This window comes from Chiloscyllium punctatum, chromosome 5, assembly GCF_047496795.1.
Source record: "Chiloscyllium punctatum isolate Juve2018m chromosome 5, sChiPun1.3, whole genome shotgun sequence".
NCBI lineage: Eukaryota > Metazoa > Chordata > Chondrichthyes > Orectolobiformes > Hemiscylliidae > Chiloscyllium > Chiloscyllium punctatum.
The window spans coordinates 39,723,283-39,743,260 of record NC_092743.1 but is presented as its reverse complement, the minus strand read 5'-3'; the positions used below and the strand labels follow the sequence as shown (position 1 = coordinate 39,743,260).

General features: G+C 44.7%; 1 protein-coding gene across 4 annotated transcripts in view; it reads left to right on the top strand.

Annotated features, from left to right (window-relative positions):
* The window catches only part of LOC140477008 (D-serine dehydratase), a 67,279-nt gene that overhangs the window by 17,186 nt on the left and 30,115 nt on the right, over positions 1–19,978 (top strand). For all 4 annotated transcript variants that reach the window (XM_072570090.1, XM_072570086.1, XM_072570087.1 and 1 more), the window contains exon 4: positions 5,731–5,911. In XM_072570090.1, the coding sequence (XP_072426191.1) occupies positions 5,731–5,911 (181 nt within the window). The remainder of the gene's footprint in view (positions 1–5,730; positions 5,912–19,978) is intronic.

Sequence of the window (19,978 nt, the reverse complement as noted above, 5' to 3'; positions counted from 1 at the left end):
GAGTAAGTGGTGGTTGTGGGTGCATTACAACATTTAAAAGACATTTAGATGTAAATGAAAAGACATAAAAAATGTTTGGAGGGATATAGGCCTAGCACAGGCAGGTGGGACTGGTTTAATTTTGGATTATGGTTGGCATGGACTGGTTGAACTAGAAGGTCTATTTTCATGCTGTATGACTCTATGATCTTAGAGCCCTGATTTCATCCTTATATGTTTTTTGCCCAACCTCACACCCTGGTCCTGCCATGACATGGGTTTCTTTAAGTCAGCCAACCTATTCTCTCCTACTGTCAGCTCTCATTATCACTTATTCAGCTTCTCTTCTGTCCTGGCTTACTATCAATAATCCCCTTGTCTGCCTAGTCCTTTAATATCTCTGTCACTGGGTTCCATCTCCATCTATCCACTCCTTTCTCACTCCACCCCCAGCCCAACCTCATCTTCAGCATAAATACCAACCTTTTCCTAGCTACCATCAGTTGGCCCTGTTTTCTGTGTACAGATGCTGCCAGACCTGCTGTGTTTAAAAAGCAATTTCTGTTTTTTGTTGTAAATAGTGTCTGCTGATGATATTTGTAAGTATTTTGAATCAACCTGTTTAGACAACTTGTAACACATTTGCAGCATAGATGAGACCTGAACCTGGACCTACTGGACACATTTGTAGGGTCAAAGTGGGTATTGATATGAGCTAATCACGGAAGGATTTTGCTGTGATCAAATTTTTGATCCGCACTTGCGTCTGAAATTAGGTCAGCTTCCAGTGAGATTCCATGGTACAGCCACTAGGTGCCAGTACAGCCTTTGGAAGTGGCATATTCTCCTGCAGTGTTGGTTAACAGGGTTGTGTATGAATTGATGCAAAATAAAACTCTGGATTCCTACATTTTTGTGGGATAGAGTATTCCCAAAAAACAGATGCAGATGAGAAAGACCTAGAGGCCCATCCAGAAAGGAATTTAGAGCTTCTACTGTGAAAGCTGCTTTGTTAAATTATGCTGTCATCCATACACTCTAGGTGATGATCGGTATTCATAGGTTCCCTTTTTTGTACAGAGAAAAATAAATGTCCTGAGACACTTCACAGGTATGAGATAAAGTAAAGACACTGAACCAAAGGTTCGATTCAGAGGAGTGATCAAGATATCAGTCAATGAAGTTTTAAGGACAGTCACAAAGGAGGAAAGGGAGGTTGAACAAGATATATTAATGGCATGAAAGATTTGTTTTGATAATTATGTCTTTAAAGGTCTCAGAAAGTGCTTTACAGATAATTAATGCTTTTAAAACATAAATAGGAAAGGTACTGCCTTTGCAAAAGTCTCACAAACATTTTTACTGATGTTGATAATTATTGACTCCGTGGTGAGGAGAGGTCTTCTGCCCTTCCTCAAAATGGTGCTAATGGATCTTTTGCATCGTCCTAAGACAGCAGACAAGATCTCATCTTAATCTTAAGTACGGCCCTATACAGATTTCATAACAATGTAAGAAATAGGATCACAAATAGGCCATTCAGCCTCTGCTGTTCTATAAGAACATGTGCTCCAGGGCTCAACTCCTCTTTCAGGCACGGCCTTAACTCCTCAGTATTTCAAAAATCTATTTTTCTCCTCTTTAAATACTTACAGTGATCTGTCTTCCAAAATTGCAACCAGATTGTGGATGTTTTCAATGGATGTGGACTCAAAATCATAGCATAACAAACTAATGAACGTTCAATTATGATTCAGCAAGACCTTCTTCCTTCAGATCCTACCTTCAGATGATGTGACATCCTCACTGATGAAGCTCTGTATCTATTAATCACTTATGCAGCACCATCAACCTCCCAGTCTTTGATTCTACCCATAGATTATTTATATCATAAACATTTTACATGTTTATTCTATTTCTACTTCCCTATTGGCTGAAGTCACTGTTGGGCTCTCTGAGTCAGAGGGAAAGACATTGCAGTGGCTTGACTAATCTGACTGACAATCTCCTCATTGCTCTTGGAGAGGATAGTTATTCATGCATCCAGTGCAGGAGAATGTGAACAGTTCACTAAGGTGGTTAGGGTGTCTTTCCATTCACAAACATGGTCAATCCAGGTCTGTAAAGACCGCTTGCTGATAGCCACTAAAGCCACCTGAGAATGTGGTGGTCAGCACTGGTCCAGGCCCATATCAATCTTTTGTCCCCTTACACTCTCGTGAGCCTCCTTCTGTCTGACCGTATTCAAATCAGCCTGTATGATAACCTTTATGGGCAGCACAGTGGCACGGTGGCACAGTGGTTAGCACTGCTGCCTCACAGCGCCAGAGACTCGGGTTCAATTCCTGTCTCAGGCAACTGTCTGTGCGGAGTTTGCACATTCTCTCCGTGTCTGCGTGTGTTTCCTCTGGCTGCTCCGGTTTCCTACCACAGTCCAAAAATGTGCAGGTTAGGTGAATTGGCCATGTTAAATTGCTCATAGTGTTAGGTGAAGGGGTAAATGTAGGGGAATGGGTCTGGGTCGGTTGCTTGTTGGAGGAGTCGGTGTGGACTTGTTGGGCCAAAGGGCCTGTTTCCACACTGTAAGTAATCTAATCTAATAACTGGTTGGAGAGTATACAGGAACCTCAGAAGCTGAGTGTGTAACGTCCTGTCCATTAGGAGTTCTGAAGGAGTTATACTGATGTGAAAATGAGGACTGGTAAATTAGCAAGGCCAAGTCAATATTGTAATTTTCCTTCGACAATGTCTTGACAGTACAGAACCCCTATTCGGACTCACCATTGACTTGTGGGTATTGAGGTGAACTGGTGACGAGCACAAAACCGTAAGATTGTTTGAAGTGGTAGTTAGTGATGAATATACCAAAAGATGTAGGAGCAGAAATAAGCCATTCAGCCCATCAAATCTGCACTGCCATTCAGTGAGATCATGGCAGATCTGATAATCCTCAAATCCACTTCCCTGCCATTTCCCCATAACCCTTAATTCCCTTCTGAATTAAAAGTCTGTCTATCTCAGCCTTGAACCTTCCTAACAACACATCCCCTAGAGCCCTCTGCTGCAAAGAATTCCATAAATTCACAATGCATGGAGAGAAAAAAATGTTCTGTCCTAACTGGGTAACCCCTCATTATATGATTATGCCCTCTGGTTCTGGTCTCTCCCACAAGGGAAAACAATAATTCTGCATCTACCCTGTTAAGTCCCCAAAGGATCTTGCATTTTTCAATAAGGTCACCTCTCATTCTTCTAAACTCCAAAGAGAACAGGTCCAACCTACTCAACCTCTCCTCATAATGAAATCCCTCCATGCCTGAATACAACCTAGTTTGGGCTGCCACAAATGCCAGTATATCTTTCCTTAGATAAGAGGAGCAGCACTGTTCACAATATTCTGAATGCGATCAGACAAGTGTATTATATAGTTTTAGAAAGATCCCTCCAGCTTGGTACTCCATTCCTGTTACCTGTTGAATTTGGATGCTAGATTTTTGTGATTTATAGACAAGAATTCCCAAATCCTTCTTTGCTGTAGCTTTCTGCATTCTTTCTCCATTTAAATGATATCCAACTTATCTATGCTACAGTGCATAACCTCACACTTTCCCACATTATATTCCTTCTCACCTATTTTTATGTCATCTGCCATCTTAGCTGTAGTGCATTCAGTTTCCTCATCCAAAACATGAATATTCGTTGTAAATAATTGTTGCTCCAGCACTGATCCCAGAGGTACTCCAGTGATTACAGATTGCCATGGCGAAAAAGTCCCCCTTATTCCAAGTCTCTGTCTTCTGTTACTTAGCTAATCCTCTATCAATGCTAGTATACTGCCTCCAATACCAAGGAGTCTTATTATGCAGTTTAACATGTGGTACTTTATTAAATGTCTTCTGAAAATTCAAATATATTACATCCATGACATCCCCTTAATCTATCCTGCTTGTTACGTCCTTAAAGATTTGAAAAGATTTGTCAAATATGATTTTATTTTCATGAAATCAAGCTGACCCTGCTCGATTACATGATATATTTCTGCTTTGCTGTTACATCCTTTATAATAGACTCTAACATTTTCTCAAACACAGATATTAAGCACACAGGCATGTAGTTAGCTGTCTTTTGTTGCCTTCCCTTTTTGACTTGGCAATTTTCCAATCCCCACGACCTTATGCAAATTTAAGAATTCCTGGAATATTACTACTCATGCAGCAATTGTCACTGTCACTTCTTTTAATGTCTGAGGATGCACTGCATTAGGTCCAGAACCATATCAATCTTTTGTCCCAATAGTTTCCCTAGTACTGTTAGTGATAGTTATGGTATTTATAGAGTAATTTCAAAGGCTGTGAGGTTACCCATCAATTCTCCAGGCAATGCATTCCAGATTCTCGCCATGCTCTGGGTGAAAATAATTTTCCTTAAATACCCTCCAAATCTCTTGCCTTTCACTGTAAAAGTATGCCCTCACCCCCCACTTCATTATTTGTTCCCTCTCTCTTTTCTGCTACCTGATTATTTAGTAATTTTTGAATGGTATTAGTGCCTTCTACTGAGATGATTGGGGAAAAGTATTTATTCAACTCCTTTAACACTTCCAGGGTCCCATTATTATTTCTCCAGCCTCATTCCCCAAGGGACTTTGGCCTCACTCTTAAATTTTGTCTTTATATAAAGAAACTTTCTCACGGTTGATCCTGATATTGTTTACAAGTTTACCCTCAAAGTTTATTTTCTCACTGTTTATTATATTTTTGGTCATCTTTTGTAGATTCTTAAAACTTTCCCAATCCTCTGACTTACCACTAACATTTGCAATATTTTTCTGCAATTTGATGATATCCTTAACTTCCCTGGTTAACCATGATTGACTTCTTCCTCACTGATTTGTAATGAGCCATGAACTATTTTCTTAAACATTTACCATAATTTCTCAGGGGAGAAAGTGAGGACTGCAGATGCTGGAGATCAGAGCTGAAAATGTGTTGCTGGAAAAGCGCAACAGGTCAGGCAGCATCCAAGGAGCAGGAGAATCTACGTTTCGGGCATAAGCCCTTCTTCAGGAAACATGAAGAAGGGCTTATGCCTGAAACGTCGATTCTCCTGTTCCTTGGATGCTGCCTGACCTGCTGCGCTTTTCCAGCAACACATTTTCAGCCATAATTTCTCAGCCATCTTTACTGCTAAATTCCTTGCCCAATCATTGAAATCCAAGGGGATAGGGTGAGAGATGCAAGGCACTGCCAAGGATGTCTGATCTGAGCTGGCCTATTGAAATAAAACTATAAGTGGGGCTGACAGTGGAAACATGGAGTGGGTTCAGGTTTGGATTCAAATCTGAAGGTCCTGAGTTCAATCCTCAGAAGGCAAGTTTGTGGCTCTTAGGGTGTCACAGTGGCTCAGTGGTTAGCATTGCTGTCTCACAGCACCAGGGACCCGGGTTTGATTCCAGTCTCAGGTGACTGTGTGGAGTTTGCACATTCACACAGTATGTGCGTGGGTTTCCTCCCACAATCACAAAGATGTGCAGGTTAGGTGAATTAGCCATGCTAAATTGCACATAGCATTCAGGGATGTGTAGGCTAGCTACATTGGTAAAGGGTCTGGGTGTGTTACTCTTCAGAGGGTTGACATGGACTTGTTGGGCCAAAGGGCCTGTTTCTATGCTGTAGGGATTCTAATTCAGGTTGTTGTGTTTGTGAAGTGCTGGAGGTCTACAATTTTAATGAAGTTTCTTCCTGTTTACAGTTGGGGTGCGACCTGAGGATCCAGCAGCAATGATATTGGCAAAATCCATTGCAGAATGTGAAGGTGTGGAGCTGGCAGGGGTATATGCACATTGTGGGAATTCCTACCATGCAACCGGATTGGAGGAGATTCAAGCAGTAGCCCAGGAAACCACCACTGCCACCCTGGACTTTGTGCAGAAGTATGAGCATTTTAGTTTCAAAATCATTTAATCTTTCATTTCTTCCGGGGATTTCAGAGGGAGGAAAGCACAGACAATGTTGGTTAACCCAAGATGCCAACGGTGGCTGAGACTGCGATCTTAGCTCAAAAGCCGGATGTCCAGCCCAGAGACTTGAGAAAATTCAGGCTGTCAGTGCAATGCTGAGGGAGTGCTGCATTGTGAGAGGAGCCATCTTTAAGATGCAATATATTATCCAAGGCCCCAACTACTTTTTCTTTAGATACAAAAAGATGTCACATGTCATAGTTTAGCACAAATACAGGGGAGTTATCCCTGACATCTTGGCCTGTTAATCCCTTAGTCAATACCAGTAAAAACAGATTATTTGGTCGTGATCATGTTGCTATTTGTTGAATCTTGCTGTGCTCAAATAGGCTGCTGTGTTTCCTTAATTACCACGGTAACTACAAAAGTACTTCATTTAGTGCTTTGGGACATCTAAAATTGTGAAAGGCATTATGTCGATGTCTGTGCAAGCTTTCTGCATCTGTGAGTCATTTAAAAACCACAGTTGGAATCCACAGTCTTATAATTCTCCTGTATCCCTGAAACAAATCAAAATTGGCATAGGATTTTTATCCACTGATGATGCAACCCTTTCCAGACCTCAGGGGCCAGGAAGCTGAAGCAGGACTAATCAGTGAATTGGGGTAAAAGTAAAAAACAGGACTGGGTTTCAGGGGTCACATTTCCAGAGCCCAGTTCCACTGTTGTTGTATGCACGATTTTAAATCAACTTTCTCTGTTCATTGAACCAGTTACTTGGGCACTGGGCAGCTTGCAGCATCTCATTTAAACAGTCATTATGTCATATGCAAGTCTAGGTAATGTGTTCCAGCAGGCAACTGGACTGGCTCTCATCTGATGTTCACCAGCACCGAGCGGTTACAATTACTATTATAATGACAATTAAAATTACAATATAACATTTAAAATGTGTCTGGATGGGTACATGAATAGGGAGGGTTTAGAAGGATATGAGGCAAATACTGGCAAATGGGACTAGGTTAACTTAGGATATTTCATTGACATGGACAAGTTGAATGAAGGATCTGTTTCCATGCTGTTCAACTCCATGACTCTATGAGTACAGGTAGACAACACTTTATCCAAAATCCTGAAATCCAAAAAGCTCCAAAGTCCGAAGGTTTTTTTATGAAGTTGTTTTCTCATTAACAAGATTGTTTGGCGGGCACACAGTTAACGCAAGTCAACACCCACTCGATGCATGTCACTCAGATGCAACATGTGGGGACATGACCAAGCACTGGCAGGCCTCAATTTTATTTCCGGGCCCGTTTTACTCAGAGTAAGTCTATTCTTTGGAAAGATTTTTTTAAAACGTCACCATCAAACTGCCACTTATTCTGAAATTTGAAAAATTCTGAATTGGGAAAACCAGCTGGTCCCGAGCATTTCGGGTAAAGGATGGTACACCTGTAAACTTAAGGACACAACAATAGCATAAAATTACAAAGTGGTATTGATAGATTGGGTGAATTGCCAAACTATCCAGATGGAGTTCAATGTAAACCAGTGTGAGATGATTCATTTTGGACCTAAAATGATAGATCAGGGTACTTTCTAGATGGTATGAAGTTAAATACAATAGGTATCCAAAGAGACTTGAGGGGTTCAGGTGCATTATTCTTTAAAATGCCACAAACAAGTGCAAAAACAAGCAGGAAAGCTGATGGAATACTGACCTTTATATCTAAAGGACTGGAGTATAAGGATTAAGAAGTTATGATGCAATTATACAAAAATCTGGTTAGACTCCTTGGAGTACTGAGAGAGATCTGGCAACGCTCCTTGAGAAGACTATACTAGCTTTGGAGCAAGTATACGTAGGTTTACAAGAATGGTATCTAGGTTTTGGGGGTTAAGTTATGAGGGAACATGATACAAATCAGGTGTGTTTTCACTAGAATTTAGAAGGTTAAAGAGTGATCTGATCGAAGTTGTCAAGGTATTAACAGGAAAAGACAGCGTGGATGATAAGCTATTTCCATTGGTTGGGGATTCCAGAATTAGGGGCCAGACTGTTCAGGAGAGATGTTAGGAAGCACACAAAGGGTGGTAAATAATTTTTTGTAAAGCAAAGGTATTAAGCAATATGGGCCAAAGGCAAGTATATAGAATTTGGCCACAAATCACTCATTGAATGAAGGAACAGGATCAACAGGCAGAATGCCCGAATCCCATTCCTATCAATCGGAATGCAAGTGGAATTGAAAGGGAGAAAGGAGATAAAAGGTGGCCTGTGGGCAACATAGGTCATGGTGAGAAATTTGGGAAAATGAGGTCAGATGTTCAGTGAGGTTCTTACCATAGAATAGAATCCCTACAGTATGGCCCAAATCTGACGAGTATGCCACCCAGACTCATTCCCCTACCTTGTAATCCTACATTTCCCTTAACTCATGCACCTAACCTACACATCCCTGAATACTATGAGCAATTCAGCATGGCCGATTCACCTAACCTGCACATCTTTGGACTGTTGGAGGAAACTGGAGTACCCGGAGGAAACCCATTCAGACACAGGGAGAATGTGCAAACTTCACACAGACAGTTGCTCGAGGCTGGAATCGAGGCTGGGTTCCTGGCACTATGAGGCAGCAGTACTAACCACTGAGCCACCGTGCCACCCCATCTTTCTTGATGTTTAGAACATTTTCCAACTAAATGTTGAATGGGGAGATGTGATTCTCACTAGCAAGCAGCGAGAGGCAAAATAGCATGTATTAGCATATATAAACATCTTCATTATTACTTAATCTTGCCTCATTGCCAGTGAGTGCATGCACCCCACATCCATAGGCTTTGGTACCGACATATATTGCATCATCATCGCACATCTCTAATCCATTTACAATATGGTTCTGCACTTCAATACTGCATTTTTGAACACATCCCAACACTTCTCATTGCAATGCTGCTGCAAGGACACTCTAGACCATGCTCACACCTCACAGTTTGGACCAAGCTCAATGGGGCTGCTCACTCACTGTCTCAGCACTTACTTCTATCTACTTTGATACTCACAGCATCCCTGCTTGCCTTGACTTGCACTTTGGTGCTTTGTCCCCACAGCTGCACTTTAGAGACGCACCGTACTTTGAGCTTGTGGTGCTCATAAGCACAGACATGAAACCAGGCAGTTTTTTGTGCTTGGTAAAAACAATGACTGCAGATGCTGAAAACCAAATACTGGATTAGTGGTGCTGGAAGAGCACAGCAGTTCAGACAGCATCCAACAAGCAGCGAAATCGACGTTTCGGGCAAAAGCCCTTCATCAGGAATAAAGGCAGTGAGCCTGGAGCGTGGAGAGATAAGCTAGAGGAGGGTGGGGGTGGGGAGAAAGCAGCATAGAGTACAATGGGTGAGTGGGGGAGGAGATGAAGGTGATAGGTCAAGGAGGAAAGGGTGGAGTGGATAGATGGAAAAGAAGATAGGCAGGTCGGACAAGTCTGGACAAGTCAAGGAGACAGTTACTGAGCTGGAAGATTGAAACTAGGATGAGGTGGGGGAAGGGGAAATGAGGAAGCTATTGAAGTCCACATTGATGCCCTGGGGTTGAAGTGTTCCGAGGCGGAAGATGAGGCGTTCTTCCTCCAGGCGTCTGGTGGTGAGGGAGCAGCGGTGAAGGAAGCTCAGGACCTCCATGTCCTCGGCAGAGTGGGAGGGGGAGTTGAAATGTTGGGCCACGGGGCGGTTTGGTTGATTGGTGCGGGTGTCTCGGAGATGTTCCCTAAAGCGCTCTGCTAGGAGGTGCCCAGTCTCCCCAATGTAGAGGAGACCACATCGGGAGCAACGGATACAATAAATGATATTAGTGGATGTGCAAGTAAAACTTTGATGGATGTGGAAGGCTCCTTTAGGGCCTTGGATTGAGGTGAGGGCACAGGTTTTACAGTTCCTGCGGTGGCAGGGGAAAGTGCCAGAATGGGAGGGTGGGTCGTAGGGGGGGTGTGGACCTGACCAGGTAGTCATGGAGGGAATGGCCTTTGCGGAAGGCGGAAAGGGGTGGGGAGGGAAATACATCCCTGGTGGTGGGGTCTTTTTGGAGGTGGCGGAAATGTCGGCGGATGATTTGGTTGATGCGAAGGTTTGTAGGGTGGAAGGTGAGCACCAGGGGCGTTCTGTCCTTGTTACGGTTGGAGGGGTGGGGTCTGAGGGCGGAGGTGCGGGATGTGGACGAGGTGTGTTGGAGGGCATCTTTAACCATGTGGGAAGGGAAATTGCGGTCTCTAAAGAAGGAGGCCATCTGGTGTGTTCTGTGGTGGAACTGGTCCTCCTGGGAGCAGATCCGGCGGAGGCAGAGAAATTAGGAATACGGGATGGCATTTTTGCAAGAGATAGGGTGGGAAGAGGTGTAATCCAGGTAGCTATGGGAGTCGGTGGGTTTGTAAAAAATGTCAGTGTCAAGTCGGTCGTCACTAATGGAAATGGAGAGGTCCAGGAAGGGGAGCGAGGTGTCAGAGATAGTCCAGGTAAATTTAAGGTCAGGGTGGAATGTGTTGGTGAAGTTGATGAATTGCTCAACCTCCTCGCGGGAGCACGAGGTGGCGCCAATGCAGTCATCAACTTAGCAGAGGAAGAGGTGGGGAGTGGTGCCGGTGTAATTATGGAAGATCAAGTGTTCTACATAGCCAACAAAGAGACAGGCATAGCTGGGGCCCATACGTGTGCCCAAGGCTACGCCTTTGGTCTGGAGGAAGTGGGAGGATTCAAAGGAGAAATTGTTAAAGGTGAGGACCAGTTCGGCCAAACGAATGAGAGTGTCGGTGGAAGGGTACTGTTGGGGACGTCTGGAGAGGAAAAAAACGGAGGGCTTGGAGGCCCTGGTCATTGCGAATGGAGGTGTAGAGGGATTGGATATCCATGGTGAAGATAAGGCGTTGGGGGCCGGGGAAACGGAAGTCTTGGAGGAGGTGGAGGGTGTGGGTGGTGTCTCGATCGTATGTGGGGAGTTCCTGGACTAGGGGGGATAGGACAGTGTCAAGGTAGGTAGAGATGAGTTCAGTAGGGCAGGAGCATGCTGAGACAATGGGTTGGCCAGGGTGGTCAGGCTTGTGGATCTTGGGAAGGAGGTAGAACCGGGCAGTGCGGGGTTCCCGGACTATGAGGTTGGAAGCTGTGGGTGGGAGATCTCCTGAGGTGATGAGGTTCTGTAGGGTCTGGGAGATGATGGTTTGGTGATGGGGGGTGGGGTCATGGTCGAGGGAGCAGTAGGAAGAGGTGTCCTCGAGTTAGTGTTTGGCTTCAGCGGTGTAGAGGTCAGTGCGCCAGACTACCACTGCGCCCCCTTTGTCTCAGCATGCTCCTGCCCCACTGAACTCATCTCTACCTGCATCGACAGGAAGTCTTCAAGGAGCAATTGTTTCGGGCAAGAGCCCTTCATCAGGAATACAGGCAGAGCGCCTGAAGGGTGGAGAGATAAGTGAGAGGAGGGTGGGGTGGGGAGAAAGTAGCATAGAGTACAATGGATGAGTGGGGTAGGAGATGAAGGTGATAGGTCAAGGAGGAGAGGGTGGAGTGGATAGGTGGAAAAGAAGATAGGCAGGTAGGACAAGTCCAGACAAGTCAAGGGGACGGTGCTGAACTTGAAGTTTGGAACTGGGGTGAGGTGGGGGAAGGGGAAATGAGGAAACTGTTGAAGTCCACATTGATGCCCTGGGGTTGAAGTGTTCTGAGGCGGTAGATGAGGCGTTCTTCCTCCAGGCGTCTGGTGGTGAGGGAGCGGCGGTGAAGGAAGCCCAGCATCTCCATGTCCTCGGCAGAGTGGGAGGGGGAGTTGAAATGTTGGGCCAGAGGGTGATGTGGTTGATTGGTGCGGGTGTCCCAGAGATGTTCCCTAAAGCACTCTGCTAGGAAGCATCCAGTCTCCCCAATGTAGAGGAGACCACATCGGGAGCAACGGATACAATAAATTGTATTGGTGGATGTGCAGGTAAAACTTTGATGGATGTGGAAGGCTCCTTTAGGGCCTTGGATAGAGGTGAGGGAAAGGTGTGGGTGCAGGTTTTGCAATTCCTGCGGTGGCATGGGAAGGTGCTAGGATGGGAGGGTGGGTTGTTTGGGGGTGTGGACCTGACCAGATAGTTACAGAGGGAACGGTCTTGGCAGAAGACAGAAAGGGTTGGGGAGGGAAATATATCCCTGGTGGTGGGGTCTTTTTGGAGGTGGCGGAAATGTCGGCAGATGATTTGGTTTATGCGAAGGTTTGTAGGGTGGAAGGTGAGCACCAGGGGCGTTCTGTCCTTGTTACGGTTGGAGGGGTGGGGTCTGAGGGCGGAGGTGTGGGATGTGGACGAGATGCGTTGGAGGGCATCTTTAACCACGTGGGAAGGGAAATTGCGGTCTCTAAAGAAGGAGGCCATCTCGGGTGTTTTGTGGTGGAACTGGTCCTCCTGGGAGCAGATACGGCGGAGGTAGAGGAATTGGGAATATGGGATGGCATTTTAGCAGGAGGTAGGTTGGGAAGAGGTGTAATCCAGGTAGATGTGTGAGTTGGTAGGTTTGTAAAAAATGTCAGTGTCAAGTCGGTCGTCATTAATGGAAATGGAGAGGTCCAGGAAGGGGAGGGAGATGTCAAAGATGGTCCAGGCAAATTTAAGGTCAGGGTGGAATGTGTTAGTGAAGTTGATGAATTGCTCAACCTCCTCGCGGGAGCACGAGGTGGTGCCAATGCAGTCATCAGTGTAGCAGAGGAAGAGGTGGGGAGTGGTGCCGGTGTAATTACGGAAGACCGACTGTTCTACATAGCCAACAAAGAGACAGGCATAGCTGGGGCCCATACGTGTGCCCATGGCTACCCCTTTGGTCTGGAAGAAGTGGGAGGATTCGAAGGAGAAATTGTTACGGGTGAGGACCAGTTCAGCCAAACGAATGAGGGTACTGTTGGGGATGTCGGGAAAGGAAGAAATGGAGGGCTTGGAGGCCCTGGTCATGGCGGATGGAGGTGTAGAGGGATTGGATGTCCATGGTGAAGATGAGGCTTTGGGGGCCGGGAAAACAGACGTCTTGGAGGAGGTGGAGGGCGTGGGTGGTGTCTCGAACGTATGTGGGGCGTTCCTGGACTAGGGGTGATAGGACAGTGTTGAGGTAGGTAGAAATGAGTTCAGTGGGGCAGGAGCATGCTGAGACAATGGGTCGGCCAGGGTGGTCAGGCTTGTGGATCTTGGGATGGAGGTAGAACCGGGTTCCTCCCTCCCCTTCCTGAACCTGAGGATGTTACCTAGACAGGGGACAAAACGTCTGCAACACAAATTCCCAGCTCGGCAAACAGAACCACAACAACTCAAGTACAACGTACAAGAGTACAGTGAAAAGTGTACACTATCACCACACGTGATGCTGACTTAGGTACAAAGCACCGAGGTACAAAATCTTAGTGATAGAGAAATAACTTAAAAAGTTCAGCATTTCAGTTTTCTTAGCATACGAGTAGAAAAATAAAGAAATAAAGTTAAAATGTCAAACATGACAGTCCTCTCTTAAGCCATGGACCTGCAGACGGTCCAAGTTGGGCTTTCCGCAAGAGAGTTTGCTTTTCACAAAGGCTGGGCTAAGACCTGCCTGGGCCTGCCAGGCTACACTGCTGCTTGCAAGGTTTGAACTTGGATCACTGCATCACTGCTGCTGCTATCTGGGCTCGGGCTTGGCCCCAGCTGCTGCCTTGCTCTGTCACTACCACTGCTTCCAGTTTGACCAACACTTGATGTTCGTGCTGGGCCTACTCTCCTCTGTGCTGAGCTCGCTCAAGGTCTGTGTTAGGCCTACTCTCGTCTGCACTGGGTTCTCTTGAGGTCTGCGTTGGGCCTACTCTCCTCTGCACCAGGCCTACTCTCCTCTGCACCAGGCCTACTCTCCTCTGTACTGGACTCACTTGAGGTCCATTTTGGGCCTATTCTCCTCAATGCTGGGCTCGCTCGAGGTCTGTGTTGGGCCTACTCTCCTCTGTGCGGGGCTCACTTGAGGTCCGTGTTGGGCCTACTCTCCTCCACGCTGGGCGCTTGAGGTCTGTGTTGGGCTTATTCTCCTCTGAGTTGGGCTTGCTCGGTGTCGCTGTTGGGTCTATTGTCTTCCACACTGGGCTCACTCGAGGTTTGCATTGAGCCCACTTTCCTCCGCGCTGGGCTCGCTCGAGGTCCGCGTTCAACCTACTTTTCTCTACGCTGGGCTTGCTCGAGGTCCGCATTAAGCCTACTCTCCTCTGCGCTGGCCCTCCTCTCCTCCATACTGGGCTCGTTCAAGGTCTGGAAGGTCCTCTGCCAATGCCATTTGAGCTCAAGAGATACCGAAGGAAAGTAGAAGATAGAAAAAAGCAGTTGGAGCTGACAAACTCTGGTTCAGGAGCCCTACCCTGCCGCCATCTATATTGCTGCAGTTCAAAGATTGTGCTGGCACCAGGGATCGTGCAACATCCTGGCAGTAGCAAATACATCCCCCTACTGCAAGTGTGAAAATCAGACGAACTTTGGATGGGTGAATGTTCGAGGCGTGACACATTGTTACTAAGCTGAGTTTGGGATGTAGCACGAGAAAATTCACTGGGTGTCACAGAGAAAAACCCTCTGTGAAACTTGCCAGAAACAACACTTTCTGGTAAAGTTCAGCCTATAGATTTTCTCTGCAGAAACTTTACTTGCAACCTTAAAGTATCTTCGCTCACTGCACCATGCCTCCAAAACAGAGATCCATTAGAAGATATTATTTTAAACAAGCTTCAGGTAATAGCAGCCTTATCAAACGGCAGGGTGGTGGGGTTGTTGGGGAGACTTTTGAGTGATGATGAAGGCCTGTGAACGTAAAAGAGGTCTGTAACTGTTCTGAGATAATGGCTGCTTCCAAAATGTGAATTGTTGAGTGCTTAACAGCCTCTTGTGACACTTCCTTTTCCCACCCCTTCCCCTAGGGACTTGATGTGCAATCCTTTTATAACTGCATGCAGATACTGCAACCTTTAATTACTTTCTGTCTCAGATGTCTAACAAGTATCAGGTTACAGGTTTCAAGCAGAAGGGAAATCATCAAGGCAACACTGCTATTATCTCCCTTTGTCTGACTGTCAATTCCCAGCCAGTAGGAGAGAGGTGTGGAGCAGAGAGGAAATGGCATGAAACACCCTTATTGGAATGAGACAGATCAGAAAACTTCTGGGGTTCTATATCACTCTGAGCTACAAGATCACAAAATTGAGGCCACTTGGCCCACATGAATTCATTCATTCAGTTACTGGACACAGTTATATTGTACCAGTAAATAATTACAATTCCATCTCTCTCTCTCTCCCTGTCTGTCTGTCTCTCTCTCTCTCTCACTCACTCACTCACACAGATTTAGAATCTCCTCAGTTTCGAGGACTGACTCTGTGCTGGCTGGGCTATAGTCGTGTGTCCTGTGGAAAACAAAAGAAAAACAATTAAAGAATAATTTTGAAAATTTTTTAATGTCCCTACCTCTAGACCAGAGAGTCTGAATTCAAGTCTTGCCTCAGATTGTTTTGGCCAAGAAAGTGTGTCATGAACATCCTAAAGGGTTGATTGTTAAAAAAAAAAATGATGAGCCATTTGGGAGATCTTGTGGCATGTTATTTGTAACCATACTGGTGGATAAATTCCAGAACAGACAGTTACCTGATATCACAAACTGACTTCCCATTATAAAGATACCTGTCTCACCTTCAGTCATTCTTTGCTGTAGAATGAAGTCAGCTATGTGTGTATAATGAACAATAACAACATTGAGCATAGAACCCATACTATGTCTGTACCTCTGTTATATTGTACCCTTATAAATAGTGAAGTAAATAAACTTCCAAGGGGGTGGCATGGTGCCCCAGTGGTTAGCACTGCTGCCTCACAGCACCAGAGATCTGGGTTCAATTCTGGGCTCTGGCAACATTCTCCCTGTGTCTACGTGGGTTTCCGGGCTCTGGTTTCCTCCCACAATCCAAAGTTTTCCAAGTGAGGTGGATTGGCCATGCTAAATTGTCCACAGTGTTCAGGGATGTGTAGGTTGGGTGCATTACTCAGGGAGGTAAAAACAATGACTGCAGATGCTGGAAACTAGACGCCTGGAGGAAGAACGCCTCATCTTCCGCCTCGGAACACTTCAACCCCAGGGCATCAATGTGGACTTCAACAGCTTCCTCATTTCCCCTTCCCCCACCTCATCCTAGTTTCAAACTTCCAGCTCAGTAACTGTCTCCTTGACTTGTCCGGACTTGTCCGACCTGCCTATCTTCTTTTCCACCTATCCACTCCACCCTCTCCTCCTTGACCTATCACCTTCATCTCCTCCCCCACTCACCCATTGTACTCTATGCTACTCTCTCCCCACCCCCACCCTCCTCTAGCTTATCTCTCCACACTTCAGGCTCACTGCCTTTATTCCTGATGAAGGGCTTTTGCGCGAAACGTTGATTTCGCTGCTTGTTGGATGCTGCCTGAACTGCTGTGCTCTTCCAGCACCACTAATCCAGAATGCATTACTCAGGGGTTAAATGTAGGAGAATGGGTCTGTGTGGGCTACTATTCAGAGGATTGGTGTGGACTTGTCAGGCTGAAGGGCCTGTTTCCACACTGTAGGGATTCTGATTCTAATATCTGAGTTGACAAGAACCTGACTATCAATGGTGTAGAACATAGAACTATACAGCACAGGAACAGGCCTTTCGGCCCACGATGTTGTGCTGAATATGATGCCAAATTAAACCGATCCCTTCTGCCTGTCCTTGGTCCATACCCCTCCATTGTTTGCATTATCACTTACTTATCTAAAAGTCCCTTAAATGTCCTTATGGTATCTGCCACCACCACCACCACCCCAGCAATGCATTCTGGACTTCTACCACTCTCTGTGTAAAAAACCTGCCCCTCACACCTCCTTTGAACTTTGTCCCTCTCAGCTTAAATGCATGTCCCCTGGTATTAGAATTTTAACTTTGGGAGAAAAGATTCTGACCGTCAACCCTTTCTATGCATCTCATAATTTTATAAACTTCTGTCAGGTCTCCCCTCAGCCTCTGCCGCTCAAGAGAAAACAACTGAGTTTTTTCAAGCCTCTCCTTATAGCTCATAATCTCTAATCCAGGCAACATCCCGGTAAACCTCCTCTGCACCCTCTCTAAAGTCTCCACATCCTTCCTGTAATGTGGTGACCAGAATTGAATGTAATACTCTAAGTGTAGCCTAAACAAAGTCTTACAAAGCTGTAACATGACTCTTGTACTCAATTCTCCAACCAGTCAAGGCCAACATGCCATATGCCTTCTTTACAGCCTATCTACTTGTGGGGCTATTTTCAGGGAGCTACACTTATCCACAACTCCACCAATCTTAGTATCATCTGCAAACTTAATAACACACCCATCTACATTTTCATCTGGGTCATTTATATATAACACAGACAACAGAGGTCCCAGTACAGATCCCTCTGGAATACCACTAGTCACTGACCTCCAGCCTGAAAAACACCCTTCACCTCTACCCTCTGTCTTCTATTATCAAGCCAATTCTGAAGCCATACAACTAAGTCAGCGTGTTACGTGACCTAATATATAGAAAACCACAAACTGCAATAGTGGCAGGACATAGAAACTAAAATCTTGTTATGACAGTGGGAGTAACTGGATATTAACTGCTGATAGTAACAGTAGCTTGTGTTTAGAGGTAGATAAATTCTTGATTATTTTGGTGATGAAAGGTTATCGAGGATATTCGGGAACGCAGAGTTGAGGTTAAAATTGGATCTGCCATGATATTATTTAGAACATAGAACATAGAACATAGAAGAATACAGCGCAGTACAGGCCCTTCGGCCCTCGATGTTGCGCCGATCAAAGCCCACCTAACCTACACTAACCCACTATCCTCCATATACCTATCCAATCCCATAAAGAGGGAGAGTCCACCACTGCTACTGGCAGGGCATTCCATGAACTTACGACTCGCTGAGTGAAGAACCTACCCCTAACATCAGTCCTATATCTACCCCCCCCTAATTTAAAGCTATGCCCCCTTGTAATAGCTGTGGAGCAGATTAAAAATGCTAAATGGCCTACTCTTGAACCTTGTTCACATGCTTGTATGTTCATAATTGTCAAAAGTCTTCTTCCTAACAGTCATCCATCAATCTGTCTGAGTTCAGAGCTGAAGTCACTACAACCAAGACTAAAATGATCAGCCAAAAGCTATGAACATATAGTGATGCACAGTGATTACTTCATTTCCCTCCTTTGATTAAAAAAATGGCAATTTTGAAAAGGACAGGTCCTAGCTTTAAAAGTCGAAGAACAAAAACAAAAAAAAAAACACTGAAAAAAGTAGTTTTCTACATTAAAAAGACTTACCTGTCCATATTGGTTGGTTCCTCCATGTTTGTCTCTCAGAGAAAGTGCAGAGTAAAGAAGAAATGCCCATGTGACATTGCAGTTCTCTTTGGATAATTTTAAAAAATGATTTGGCCTACAAATATAAGCCTTTTTTGTCAAGTCTGCAGCTTTAGAGCAACAGCAGCAGAAAAAGAAAATCAAGAAAAAAAAAAGCACAACGCTGCATTACAGATTTTTATGCTGACATTTTGAAGAGCATCAAGCTACATGAGAAAGATGAAAAGAAAACATCTGACCATGGATTGGCACACTACAGTCTTTCAGTCAGTAATTATAGAGTCATAGAGATGTACAGCATGGAAACAGACCCTTCGGTCCAACCCGTCCATGTCGACCAGATATCCCAACCCATTTCTATTATTTAAAAGAAGAAGCAATCTTTACTTAATGGATTATCAGATAGCTGTTACAGAATGACAGGCAGTAAAACGTCTTCTTGCTTTGGACTCTGAAAATTAAAAAGAATAAAATCCTCAGGTATTTCGGACAGTGAGCACAAAGATCCTGACAAAATTTATCAGATTCTAACAGATCATTTTGAAGTTCAAGTCAATGTCAGGAAACACAGGCTTGACTTCAGTCCATATTGCCAACATCCAGGTGAAACGATCAACCAATTTGTAGCCAGGTGTTGACACAAAGGTATGGAATGGCGTTTTACCAAAGCTAATTTAGCTAAAAGGCTTTTGGAACTGTCCATTGCCTCAACACCCATTAAATCCTTCAGTAAAACACTTCTGAACAAGACTAAAGAGTATACCATTGACACTGTAGCAGAAGAAGGACAGATGATCAAAGCAATTGTAGCAGGCTAGATGCGTCTGTAAGTGCTTGTTAATGGAACAATATTTGCAACCATCAAAAGATTCAGTGGATCATCCAGATCCTGGATGAGATATGACTTGTCTCCCCCACCAAGGTAATGTCCATCAATGTCCCCACTAACATTTTTCTTTTTGCATGGACTTCCAAGATCTTTGCATGGAATATTTAAACAGAAGAGCAAGTAAATGTAGGTGAGTATGACTGAGTATGCACAGAATTTCCCAGCCACGCAGCTGACTAGGAATATTGGTGTCCAGTATTTTCTGTCCATGCTATGTTTTGCATGAAGACATTGTATTAAAACATTCAGGAAGTCCAAGCATCAGAGAAACTCAAAGTGCAACAATGCTTCACAGCAGCACATGCAAAAGGGCAAGCCAAGGATCAATGCTATAGAAGCTTCCAAAGTTCCTTCCATAGCATGCAAGCATGTCCACAAAGTCCATGAGGTGACTGCAGTGAAACACTTCCAGATCCAATCAGACTGGATATATGGTAAACTTTATACAACACATTGACACCATCAGAAAAACTGAAACCTTTGCCTCTATCGAAGTGATTTACCCCGAGAGGAATGAACTACATTCACTACATACCAAGATTGCCATTAGTGCCATTGTAAATGTCATCCTTTAATGCAGCTTCTATGAGATTTACTCAGAAAACTGGGACAGAATGGTGTAGTTCCCACAAGATAAGTTAACTGCTTACAATTAGTCTGATGTCCCATGCATTGGCAATATCCATTCTAAATATCAATGTGGTTCCTGAGGATTGGTACTTGAAACCTTTTATAT